This window comes from Schistocerca piceifrons, chromosome 7, assembly GCF_021461385.2.
Source record: "Schistocerca piceifrons isolate TAMUIC-IGC-003096 chromosome 7, iqSchPice1.1, whole genome shotgun sequence".
NCBI classification, from domain to species: Eukaryota; Metazoa; Arthropoda; class Insecta; order Orthoptera; family Acrididae; genus Schistocerca; species Schistocerca piceifrons.
Genome location: NC_060144.1, coordinates 321,708,641 through 321,722,471, shown reverse-complemented (window position 1 = coordinate 321,722,471; position 13,831 = coordinate 321,708,641). Strand labels below are relative to the sequence as shown.

General features: G+C 40.9%; 1 protein-coding gene across 1 annotated transcript in view; it reads right to left on the bottom strand.

Annotated features, from left to right (window-relative positions):
* LOC124805663 (juvenile hormone esterase-like) overlaps positions 1-13,831 on the bottom strand; it is a 98,531-nt gene that overhangs the window by 46,943 nt on the left and 37,757 nt on the right. The window contains exon 3 of the mRNA XM_047266231.1: positions 7,355-7,489. Coding sequence (XP_047122187.1) covers positions 7,355-7,489 — 135 coding nt within the window. The remainder of the gene's footprint in view (positions 1-7,354; positions 7,490-13,831) is intronic.

Genomic DNA, 13,831 nt, shown 5'->3' with positions numbered 1-13,831 from the left:
CTTAAGTTACTATCAATATTATTCGTATCTTTTCCCTTATTTGGGAAGGAGCCAATTTTAGTTGCACAAGAAGACATTTTAAAATAGACGATTTCTATTTACATTCATTTACGTGAAGAACAGATTTTGCTCGCCGTACTAAGATGGCAGTTTTCTTTTTACTTATAAAGAAAAAAGTAAAGCATAGTTGGTTGAGGCATTACGAGTTGGAATGGAAGAGGTTTCGCGTCATGATGCATCCAATTTTTTTTTCTACCTTCGCATTTTCTAAAATCTTATGGAGTTTCCCACGAAATCTGTAGAGATAATTTCTGTAGTATTTGATGTTATAAGTGCGCTCTCTATCATGAGGGAGTTCGTCCCATTAGGTGAACATTTGTAAGCTGATGTCCCTCCTGGAGTAGACATGTATCTTTCCTTTTGTCTTATTACACGTCCGCGTTTATCGAAGTTTTTATTTCTGTACGCCACAGACATAACAACATGATTAGCATATCGTCAAAAAAGGAAATGTGCATTTTATCAGGTTACCTTCCATTCAGGAGGCTGTTGCACGCAGCAACTGTTATATTGACTTGTAAATAATAGATTTCAGCTATCAGTCGTCCTTTTGAAATCTTATTGGCAGATCTAGATTTCAGCTAGAAACTAGCCATTCTCAGTGCACTATCATTTTTGATCAATGCATGTAATGCCTGTTGGTCGGGCTTCATCCACAGTTCATTGAATACTAGTATTTGCATTGATCAAAAACGATAGTGCATTGAGAATGGCTAGTTTCTAGCTGAAATCTAGATCTGCCAATAAAATTTCAAAAGGACGACTGATAGATGAAATCTATTATTTACAAATGTGCCTTTTAGTAGGACATGAATTCCATGCGCATCCATTTGCGTGAACAAATTATATCGTTTGCGAGCCACATAAATCCGACATGACCGGCTTGATGGCGCTAAAAGTGCAAAAACACGTTAATCAGCTCCTGGCCTTTGCCGACGGCGCTCTGTGTCCCGTGACGGGTATCCGTCTGCGTGCACGTCAGCGTTAGCTGCCTCGTCCCGTGTGGCGACGGCATTAATCCCACAGAAATGTAGAGAGCTACTTGGAACAGGGGGTAGAACGTAGTAACCGACCTTCTCGTTATTTGTTCGCTCAAGAGGGTCTGATCAACAATGAATGTGAGATAGTTGAAGCAACTTGTGAACTCTCTTCCTCGCCGAATTAGGGCCATAACAAAGACAAAGAGCTATGTTGACACGTATGGTAATATGTTGAAAATTATGTTCTTTTTGCAGGGTGTTTATATAAATTCTTTCCATTGTAATGCTGTTTTACTTATTTTGTGATAACTGTAATATAATCAGGGCTTAAAGCATAATTTTAATACTTTTTTTCCTTCTCCCTTCTGCCAACCTCTTCATCTCAGAATAGCACTTGCAACCTAGGTCCTCAATTATTTGCTGGATGTGTTCCAATCTCTGTCTTTCTCTACAGTTTTTGCCCGCTACAGCTTCCTCTAGTTCCACGGATGTCATTCCCCGATGTCTTAATACATGTCCTATCATTCTGTCCCTTCTCCTTATCAGTGTTTTCCGAATTTGTGCAGAACCTCCTCATTCCTCACCTTATCAGTCCACCTAATTTTCAACACTCATCTGTAGCACCACATCTTAGACGGTTCGATTCACTTCTGTTCCGGTTTTCCCCACAGTCCATGTTTCACTCCATACAGTGCTGTGCTCCAAACGTAGATTCTCAGAAATTTCTTCCTCAAATTAAGGCCTATGTTTGATACTAGTAGACTTCTCTTGGCCAGGAATACCATTTTTGCACGTCCTTGTCTGCTTTTGACGTCCTTCTTGCTTTGTGTGTCATTGGTTATTTTGGTGCCGAGGTAGCAGAATTCCTTATAATCTTATAATCATCTGCTTCGTGACCATCATCCTGATGTTAAGTTTCTCGCTGTTCTCATTTCTGCTACTTCCCATTACTTTCGTCTTTCTTCGATTTACTCTCATTCCATATTCTGTACTCATCAGACTGTTCATTCCATTCAGGAGATCCTCAATTCCTCTTCACTTTCACTCAGGATAGCAATGTCATCAGCGAATCGTATCATTAATATCCTTTCATCCTTAATTTCAATTCCACTACTCAACCTTTCTTTTATTTCCATAATTGCCTCTTCGATGTACAGATTGAACAGTAGGGGCGAGAGACTACATCCTTGTCGTGCACCCTCTTTAATCAGAGCGCTTCGTTCTTGGTCGTTCAGTCTTATTATTCCCTCTCAGCTCTTGTTCATATTGCGTATTACCCGTCTCTCCTGGTAGCTTACTCCGATTTTTCTCTGAATTTCGAACATCTTGCACCATTTTACACTGCCGAACTCTTTTTCTAGGTCGACAAATACTTTCAATGAATCTTGACTTCACTTTAGTTTTGCTTCCATAATGAACCGCAACGTCAGAATTGCCTTTCTGGTGCCTTTATCTTTCCAAAAGCCAAACTGATCGTCATCTAACACATCCTCAATTTTCTTTTCCATTCTTCTGTATATTATTCTTGTAAGCAACTAGGATGCATGAGATGTTAAGGTGATTGTGTGATAATTCTCGCACTTGTCAGCCCTTACAGTCTTCATGATTATGTGGATGATATTTTTCCGAAAGTCAGATGGTATGTCGCCAAACTCATACATTCTACATACCAACGTGGATGGTAGTTTTGTTGTCACTTCCCCCAATGATTTTAGAAATTCTGATGGAATGTTATCCATCCCTTCTGCCTGATTTGATCTTAAGTCCTCCAAAAGTCTTTTAAATTCTGATTCTAATACTGGATCCCCTATCTCTTCTAAATCGACTCCTGTTTCTTCTTCTAACACATCAGACAAAACTTCCCCCTCATAGTGGCCTTCAATGTACTCTTTCTATCTATCCGCTCTCTCCTCTGCATTTAACAGTGGAAAACCCCTTGCACTCTTAATGTTACCATCGTTGCTTTTAATTTCAGCGAAGGTTGCTTTGACTTTCCTATATGCTGAGTCAATCCTTCCGACTTTCTTTTTCGATTTGTTCATGTTTTTCATGCAGCCATTTCGTCTTAACTTCCCTGCTCTTCCTATTTATTTCATTCCTCAGCGTTTGTACTTCTGTATTCCAAAATTTCCCTGAACATTTTTGTACTTCCTTCTTTCATCGATCAACTGAAGTATTTCTTCTGTTACCCATGGTCTCTTCGCAGTTACCTCCGTTGTACCTACGTTTTTCGTTGCAACTTCTGTGATTGCCTTTTTAGAGATATTCATTCCTTCTCAACTATTGTGCCTACTGAACTGTTAGTTATTGCTGCAACAATAACATTAGGGAACTTAAACGTATCTCGTTATTCCTTAGTGCTTCCGATTCCTACGTCTTTGTGTACTGATTCTTCTTGACTAATCTCTTAATCTTCAGTCCAGTCTTCATCACTACTATATTGTAATCTGAGTCTGTATCTGTTCCTGGGTACGCTTTACAAACCAATATCTGATTTCGGAACCTCTGCCTGACCATAATGTTATTTATCTAACAAAACCTTCGCGTATTACACGGCCTTACCCAGTATACCTCCTCCTTGTGCTATTCTTGAATAGTGTATTCGCTATGAATAGTTGAAATTTATTACAGAACCTAATTAGTATTTCTCCTCTATCGTTCCTTGTTCCAAGCCCATATTCTCTTGTATCCGTTCCTTCTACTCCTTCCCCTACAACTGCATTCCAATTCCCCATGACTATTAGATTTTCATCTCCCTTTACATATTGTATTATCCTTTCAGTATCCTCGTATAATTTATGTATCTCTTCATCTTTAGCTTTAGGCGTAGGCATTTATGCCCTGAAATATTGTTGTCGTTGATGGTTTGCTATCGGTTCTGACAAGAACAACCCTATCGCTGAGCAGTTCACAGTAATACACTCTGTCCCACCTTCCTATTCACAACGGATCCTAATCCCGTTATACCATTTTCTGCTGCCGTTGATACTACCCTGTACTCATCAGACCGGAAATCCCTGTCTTCTTTCCATTTCACTTCACGGACCCCTACTATATTTAGATTGAGCCTCTGCATTTCCGTTTTCAGATTTTCTAGCTTCCCTACCATGTTCAAGCCTCTGGCATTCCACGCGCGACTCGTAGGACGTTATCCTTTCGTTGTTTATTCCATATTTTTCTCATGATTACCTTCCCCTTGGCAGTCCCCTCCCGGAAATCCTAATGGGGGACTATTCCGGAGTCTTTTGCCAATGGAGGTATCATCTTGACACTTTTTCAATTACAGGCCACATGTTCTGTGGGTACACGTTATGTGTCTTTATTGAAATTTTTTCCATGGCCTCCTGGACCCTAACACCTTTGATCATTGCTGATTATTTCACCTTTAGGGACAGTTTCCCACCCCAAGGACAAGAGAGTGTCTTGAACCTATGTCAGCTCCTCCACCCTCTTTGGCAAGGCCGTTGGCAGAATGAAGTTGCCAATGCTGATTATTAATCAAAATTAGAGCGTTGGCGGGTTTTGAACGCGATTATTAATCAAAGACGCTATCCCTGTTTCTTTTTTTTCATTTTGTTCGGTATTGTTTGTTGAGTTTGGTCTGAGAGGACGTCATATGACATACGTTCAAGTTGATCGTTGAATCCTTTACTCAGTTTTTATTACAAAGGGCTGCACGCTGAGCTACCCACAGATATAACTACTCAGAACCCCTAAAACATAGGTGAAGTGTATATACTCTTTATATTATGTATTCTATACATTTCTGAAATGCTTTCTCAATATACAGGATGAACTACACTGGTGACAAGTTACATTTCTGAGGTACTCCTGTCTGTACATAAGCCACTTGTACTTTACCAATTCTGTGTATACAGTTAGAACCTCAGTTTACTGAAATGGCTGGTAGTAAGGAGATAGGTACTTATTTTGCACTAATGGTATTGGATTATAAGCCACTTCACCAATTCTGTGTATACAGTTAGAATGTCAGTTTACTGAAATGGTTGGTAGTAAGGAGAAAGGTACTGATATTGCACTAATGGTGTTAGATTATAAGGTTATTTAAAATAATACTAACACATAGCTCTGTTCTTCTCTGTAGTCCCTACATAAGGGTCATCGTAAAACGGTACGATCCTTCATGTAGCTCACATGAACTGTAGCAGGTTGTATAATCAGTTAAATAAAATGATCAACGTGCTGACACTGTGTCTAAGATCCATGAGTGGTCTGCTCCGAAAACGAGAAAACAAGTAAGATTACATGGGGCGTTCAATAAGCGATGAAACATATTTTTTTCTCGACCAGTTTCGGTTGTAAAAATTCAGAATTTGTTGTGGAATGTCGTGGAATATTCCCGCTTCAGTTCCTATAGTTTAATGTAGTTCCGACAGGTGGCGGTGCTATAGCTAGCCTTCGAAATGGCGTCTGTAACGGAAATGTGTTGCAAACAGAATGCTGTTACTGAGTTCCTTTCGGCGGAAAATCACAGCACTGCAGATATTCATAGGCGCTCGCTGCATGTTTACGATGACCTGGGAGTGAACAGTGGGCGAGGAGTCTCTCATCACTGCAAGAAGGTCGCGAAAACCAGTCAGATATGTCCCGCGTGCCGGCCAGTGCCAACACTGCCTCAAAGGAAGGCCTCGGCGCTTGTTGGTGACGTCACGTCAGCTAGACACGGCGATCGCTAGGTCTGTTGCAGGCAGAAACGCCTGGGCGTGCTTATCACTAAAAAATCTCTTATTTTTGGACAAAATGTTTGGTATTGTTTTGGATTCTGCAATTTTATTTAGATGAAAGATTTTTCTTACTATCGTAAAGCTACAAATGAAGATCATAGTTTTATATTACTGAATCCTGTCGAAACAAACGTAGATCAATATGAGAAGACGCTTTGCCCCATTACAAGCTTCGGAAATTTTACATTCAAGTAATTATATTTACTTGATCCATTTTGCTATCGAAACTTACTCCAACCCCCTTACAATGAACTCGTTTCTTTTATTTATTTTCGATTGACATCGTCACTGGAAACGTGAACTAATTTACATGTGTAAATGTCCAACTGTTGCCAGTCATTAGATTACAGCCGTTTTCAACGACAGCAATTCTAAACAGGAAACAAAATAGCTTCATACATCGAAAATACTGCTGAGCTTAAACTTTTTTATACATGCACATTAGAAAAGATAAATATTAGCCTCTTGCAACTGAAAGGAGAAACTTTATAAGATTAAAAAATTTTATTTGATAAAACAAGTATCTCTCTTTTGCCTCTTCTTCTGTCCCCCACCCCCTCCCCCAACGTGTACAATCGCAAGATATTTCATTAACATTCAGTGCTCCTCACCCCATAATCAACCAAGATACCTAAAGAAGGGCACCAATATGTTCACAGTTTCTTGTAAGAGCAACCCAGTACAAACGTAACTTCCTCAGATTTACAAATAAGGTAAAGAAGCACGAATTCTGTTGCTGATAGGCCATGAAGTTGTTTTTGTATGTCAATCCTTAAAACAGGTGGAAATTTAAGTTCAGGAGTACACTATTTGTTAAGAAGTGTAATGAATTGCACAGTTAATTGATTGAAGAAATCTCTCAGACCAATGTGAGTTGGTCAACTACCGTCAATAGTTTCACATTTTCCTTTGTCAGGAAGGGAGACACCACCATCATGAGTATGCCTGGAACAGACCTGGCGTTCGCCGTGCCTAGCTGACGTGACGTCACGAACAAACGCCGAGGCCTTCCTTTGAGTCGGTGTGGCCTGTGCACACAGTTGTGACTCTTGCAGCGAAGAAACGGCTTTCAGCGTGTCCGTCGCCACAAAAATGCAAACGAACTTCTTCTTTTCATGACAACGCAATATCTCATACAATTCTGCGCACCCGAGAGGAGCTCACGAAACTTCGTTGAACTGATGTTCTTCTTCTACCCTACAGTCCGGATCTCGCACCTTTCGACTTCCATCTGTTTGGACCAATGAAGGACGTACTCCGCAGAGAGGAGTACTTGGATTATGGGGAAGTTAATGATGCTGGGAGGACTTTGACTTCTACCAGTGGAGTGGTACCATGCAGGCATACAGGTTCTCTCCCCCTGTAAGGTGGGGTAAGGCAGTCGCAACGAACGAAAATTGTGATGGATAATAGGGATTTGTATCCAGAAGAGGAGGGAATAATATGTTGATTGGGATCCTGAATAAAACCAATCTGCTTTCAGATGAAAATGTGTTGCGTTGCTGATTGAACGCCCGTCGTTTATACAGAGTTGCCTATGTATTTAGAACTTCCACATCTAGTACTCACGCGGAATCGGAGATCTCCCACAGGCGGCGTGGCGAACGGTATGCCCAGGAACTGGTTGTAGAGAGCGCCGTTCAGTGACGTGGCCACCACGCCCCTCAGGTCGCCGTTCTCTACAGTCACGATCACGTCGTCTCCCTGTAACAAGTTCTCTGCTCAACATTACGATGACTGGTGACGCGTCGAACGCGCGTGCAAAACCTATCAAACAAACTTTAGGAATAAATGCAATGAAACATCACTCCCCCGAGGTCAGACTGACAACCATCAAGCCATCAGAAGTCTCTTCTTCCCTCGCCTTTACCCCGTATCTCCACGGGGTCGGCGTGTTACTCTATATTTGGCAATGTTAGTGATAGTGTGGCTGAGTGTCCTTGCTGTTGTCACCCTTTACCCCCTCGGGCCGGAATTTGTGTACCCCAACTGTCTGTGCCAAGTGTTAGCAGCGTTAAAGCATGAGAACGTTTACCGTAGTGTTTGCGAACAGTGTAACTGAAGCAGTCGAATCAGCGCGGTATTCACCTAGCCGGATGCAGGAAACCGCCTAAAAACTACATCCAGGGTGGCCAGAACACCGAACCTCGTCGTGAAGGGTGTAGGCCGGGGTAGAAATTTTTATTGGCTTAAAATGTTCGTTAGGGAGTCTATATTTAAGATTAATTCATAGCAAATGCGTCGTAAATGCTAAAAATATGTTAAAACCGCGGTTTACTGCATGGGTGTCTGGTGCACGCTAGAGCTCGAACGTAACCGATGTAATACTATAATAGTTAACGACGGAAGAGGGATCCTGTTAGTTTCGGCTAGTATCACAGACGACATTAGTATCAAGTAAAATAGTATTATCAACGAGATTTCTCTTCGTAACACGATTCATTTATTGATAATTTTTATTTATGGACCGTCTGACAGCAACTGAATAAAACACAATTTTAGTGCCATACGCGTTTGCCTTTATTTTCTGCAAGGCATCACCAGTGGCTTGGAATATGTACATACGTTAGCTATTTAATTTACATTTTTGTCACTGTGCCTATAATTTATAAACAGTTCCGGTGGTTGGTGTTTCCTATTAAGCAGTAATGTTTTTAAGTGTACTTACGGGTTGCGTGGACAATTTCTTACATATTACGCTCCTGTTGCATTTTTGGTGTTGTTCTTCTTCTTATGAATGCCAATTTGCGTTTTTTCCCACATTCCACAGCACTATGAACTGAATGCTTGTTTCAATGGAATGTTTTGGTTTCTGTTGCCGACTGTCAAATGTTTTTGCCAAGGATCGAATGTTATTGCCAAAACTTTCGAGTGTAATTATTGAAGTATCTGTGATCTGTTCGTGTTGTAAGTAGGCTGTTTAGGTAACGCCACGTAGTGCTCTGTATGAAAATCGCTGACTGTGCTGTGTGCAGTCTGAGGCTGGTCGGCGTTGTTGCAATAGTCGCTATTGTAGTGTTGGGCAGTTGGCTGTTAACAGCACGTAGCGTTGCGCAGTTGGAGGTGAGCCGCCAGCAGTGGTGGATGTGGGGAGAGAAATGGCGGAGTTTTGAGAGCGGATGATCTGGACGTGTGTCCATCAGAGACAGTACATTTGTAAGAATGGATGTCATGAACTGCTGTATATATATTCTCATTTTTGAACACTATTGAGGTAAATACATTGTTTGTTCTCTGTCAAAATCTTTCATTTGCTAACTACGTCTATCAGTAGTTAGTGCCTTCAGTAGTTTGAATCTTTTTTTTAGCTGACAGTAGTGGCGCTCGCTGTATTGCAGTAGTTCGAGTAACGAAGATTTTTGAGAGGTAAGTGATTTGTGAAACGTGTAGGTTAATGTTAGTCAGGGCCATTCTTTTGTAAGGATTACTGAAAGATTGCGTTGCGCCAAAAATATTGTGTGTCAGTTTAAGCACAGTCATGTATAATTTTTTTAAGGGGACGTTTCAGTGTATGCATTTGTGTGTGCGTTTGTGTACGTGTGTGTGTGTGTGTGTGTGTGTGTGTGTGTGTGTGTGTGTGCGTGTGTGTGTGTGTGTGTGTGTGTTTTGGTGTAATATAATTTTTTTGTGCTGTGTGTGTGTGTGTGTGTTGTTATGGTGGTTTTTTATTTTTGGCTCTGCTTGTGTGAACAATCTGAAAACACGTGCCTGTCTCACGTCTGTCATTTCGCTTGTTCTTTTGTACGAAGTAAAACGTGAGTGCTAGAAAATGACAAAGAAACGTATTTACACGAATAGAACAGGTTATAAAAGCAATCCCAGTCGTGCAAAAAACACTTCCATAGGTAAGCGGAAGCCATTTAATCGACATAATTTAGTCAAAATGAGTCTTCCGACATCGGCGAGAAAGAGGCTAAGTGAACGGTGCTGCCACTGCTGATTAAACGGTTGTTTAGTTTCAACATTAAAAAAATACACGTTGAAATTTAAACGTTTGTTTTTCGAAACAACCTTTTCAAGTTAGAGTTGTACCTCATTAAATATACATTCACTTGCATTATAACTTTTTGTAACTTGTGAGTCGGTGTTTTCTATACTGTAGTACGTATGATTTTTGCCATATATTTTAATTTCGATTTTTTGTGCACGTTCTTATAACGACTTTAATGTCGAAAACATTGACTTTCATCAAATTATGCAATAAATTGCGGAGAATGATCCAAGTTGCAATATTAATTTTCCTTACTACTTGACGACTAATTTCGAGAATAAGCTCATCGACTAAGCTATCCAGTAACATCCATTACGACAGCCAATGCCTATTAATTGCACGTAAACACATTTTGTTAACTAGTGCATGGCATAGTTAGGTGAATGAACTTCAGTCCTGCATTAATTGACAAGACGTGGTTAACTGGAATGAGTAGACATGTGGTTGTTATAATACATGTTACTGCATGGATTAGTGGATGATTTGACAATGAGCTTGGGCTTGAAGATAGTCATCAAGTAATAAATAAAATTAATATTGCAACTTGGATGGTTCCCCTAAACCACAGTTGCTGACGTAATGCCTTCCAGAATCTTGGAAATTAGTAAACTGACTTTTATTTCAGAGTGCTGCCACTTGGTTAAAAACCATTTTTTTAAAGAAACACCTAAGTACCTGGTTATAAGGTATCAACAGTTTCAAAGCAGTTTTTAAAAATTCTGTGCTAGGTTGAAAATTGTGGCGTTCAGAGCTACCACCAACCGCCTTCTCACTCGTGTAGTGTCCTTTGTGCGCAAACTTATTACTTAATAAAATACTTACTTCAATTTAAGAGTATACAACAAAGGTCATAAGTCAGCTTTGTGATGTGTTTGTTGTTTTAGCAAAAAAAAATCGTTAATGGCAGTTCCAAAATAGAGCTGTCACCTGGTCTACACCCTCAATCCACGGGCCGTGCACTCCCATGAACCCCGGAAGCGGCTTAAAGAGAAGAGCAGACGTCGCATCCCAGTTGTGCTAATATGATTTAAGAAGTTTATTTAGTTGGTGTAAACCACTACGGGAGACTCAGAGGACCGTTCATTAAAGCCTTCTTGACATCTGCGCTACTACTTAGGAGCCAGTCCACATCTTATACCAACAGTGCCAGTGAATGCGCACCAGCAGTCTGTGGCAAGCACGCTCATAGTTCTTCAGTGACACACTGAATGAAACTGTTAGAACTATGACAGTCTGTTTCAGACATACCATACCTCAGCAAGCGGTCAACCTTCCTACTGGTATCGCTCCTCCAGAATTGACAGAGGAGAATATGACAGGAAGAAGCAAACGTCTCACCAAAGGCATTACGATACCCAAACATCCCACCACCGCTCCACGTCTCACATCGAGGAACAGCTTCATCAACAGAATCACACCCCTGGAGGCCACACATATACAACTTTGGAAGTAATCTACCCCAGGACATAAAAAATTTGATACAAAAGGAAAAAAAGTGCTAAGTGAAGACCATTTACAATACGGAAATTAGGGAACAATCAGTAGGCTGACAACTATAGGACACTACAGTGAAATGGGAATACAATGACGAAGGCGATTCTGGAAAAATCTAGACTCCAGAAAATTTTCCCTCCTGCTGAAATCTAGACGAGGCTGAGCTACAGCTTAGACTTATGTTGTGGAACATCGCAAAATTAAGAATTATTGCTCTATGGACTCGAAAAGTGAAGAAAGTATCTGAGGTACTGCTTTGTCTTTTATAAATTTGATATCTAATAGGACTGGATAAGAGCTCAATAAAAATAAACAGTGCGGCCGAACACTTCCGGAGTAAGAAGTCATCCTCTTTTTGCCGACAGTCTTTCCAAGAGGGACGAGGACGGGGCAGAGGTTCAGAGCACTTTTTTACCCTTGGGATGGAAAATTGCCTCTGAAAGGCGGATGAATCAGCAATCACCGACGGGATGAAGATGCGGAAGGCTGTGGGATGAATGCCTTAAATACAAATAAGGTGTATCCATCAATTGACCTGTAATTGAAAGTGTCATGAAGATATATCTAAGGCTAAAGGTTTCGTATTGGTCCTCCATTCGGATCTCTGGATGAGGACTACCAAAATGGATGTGACCATGACAAAAAGATGAACTAACAACGGAAAGGCAAATTTTCTACATATCGAAGCGTCTGAAGGTGAAGTTGGAATACCTAAGGCTCATTCTAGATGTAGCTGGAGTCAGTGAAGTGAAATGAAAAGAAGACATATGTACCTATTTCGACGAGCATGGGGTAATAGAGCATGGGGTAATATCAACAGCAACTGAAAATCTTAAAACTTGAGAACGATTCGCTATGAAGGGAAAGGTAGAGTACTGAGTGAGTTACTTTGAACAGTTCAGTGATAGGATTGTTCTCATCAGAATCGACAGCCAACTGACGCTGATAAGAATAGTCCATGTATACATGCCGACGTTACAAGCAGAAGAGATAGAGAATTTATTTCAGGCTATTGAGAAGGTAATTCAGTACGTAAAGGGCAATAATCACGGGGGATTGGAAAGCAGTTGTAAGAGAAGTAGCAAAGAAAGCTTTACAGGAGAATTTGTCCTCGGGAGTAGGAACAAGGGAGGAGAAAGACTAATTGAGTTCATCAATAAATTTAAGCTAACAAGAGCAAATACATTCTTCAGGAATCACTACATGAGGGGCTATACTTGGAAAACGCCTGTAGACAGGGAAGATTTCATCTTAATTACATCATGGTCAAACAGTTTCCGAAATCCGATATTGGATTGTAAGACCTATGCAGTAGCAGGTATAGACTCATAAGTTGGTAGTGATGAAGAGTAGACTGCTGTGCATGAGAGTCTTATGGAACTATCATTGTGAAAGGACATGGGATATCGAAATAATGAGGAATAAGATGCTGTTCAAATACATTAGAGATCAGGATACTGCAATAAGGAATACCACGGCAGGCACTACTGTTGAAAAGGAGTGAGCGTTTGTAAAAAGAGCAATCACAGATGTTGGAGAGGAAAACATAGTCATTGGGAAGGTAACAATGAAGAAACCACAGAGATCAAAAGAAATACTTTGATTGGTCGACTAAAGGAGAAAGTACAAAAATATTTAGGGAAAGAGAAATACAACAATATAAATCACTTGAGAATGATATAAACAGAAAGTGCAGAGAAGCCAGGACGTAATGGCTGAAGGCGAAATGTGAAGAAATCGAAAACAAATTACTGCCACAAGGACTGATTTTGCACAAAGACAATATCAGTTCAATTTTCTGTGAGATTAAAAGGAAGAGCGACAACATTCAGAGTGCAATCGTAACTGACGAGCAGGGAGTGCAGAGTTGGAAATTGTATTGAAGGGCCGGCCGAAGTGGCCATGCGGTTCTAGACGCTGCAGTCTGGAACCGCGAGACCGCTACGGTCGCAGGTTCGAATCCTGCCACGGGCATGGATGTGTGTGATGTCCTTAGGTTCGTTAGGTTTAACTAGTTCTCAGTTCTAGGGGACTAATGACCCCAGAAGTTGAGTCCCTTAGTGCTCAGAGCCATTTGAACCATTTTTTTTTTTTGTATTGAAGGCGTCTATGAGGACGAGGAATTCTCTGCTCATGTGATAGAAGAAATTGAGGTCGATAGAAATGATTGGATTGGATTGGATTGGATTGTTTGGGGGAGGAGACCAGACAGCGAGGTTATCGGTCTCAACGGATTAGGGAAGGAAGCTGGCCGTGCCCTTTCAAAGGAACCATCCCGGCATTTGCCTGGAGCGATTTAGGGAAATCACAGAAAACCTAAATCAGGATGGCCGGACGCGGGATTGAACCGTCGTCCTCCCGAATGCGAGTCCAGTGTGCTAGCCACTGCGCCACCTCGCTCGGTGATAGAAATGAGATAGGGGATAGAGTATTAGAGTAGAATTTAAAAGAGCACTCGGAGACTTGAGATTAAATAAGGCAGAAGGGATGTACGAGGTGCGACAATAAAGTAATGAGACTGATGTGAAAAAAAATGTTGCTTACCGTTTTAGTCAAGTTTA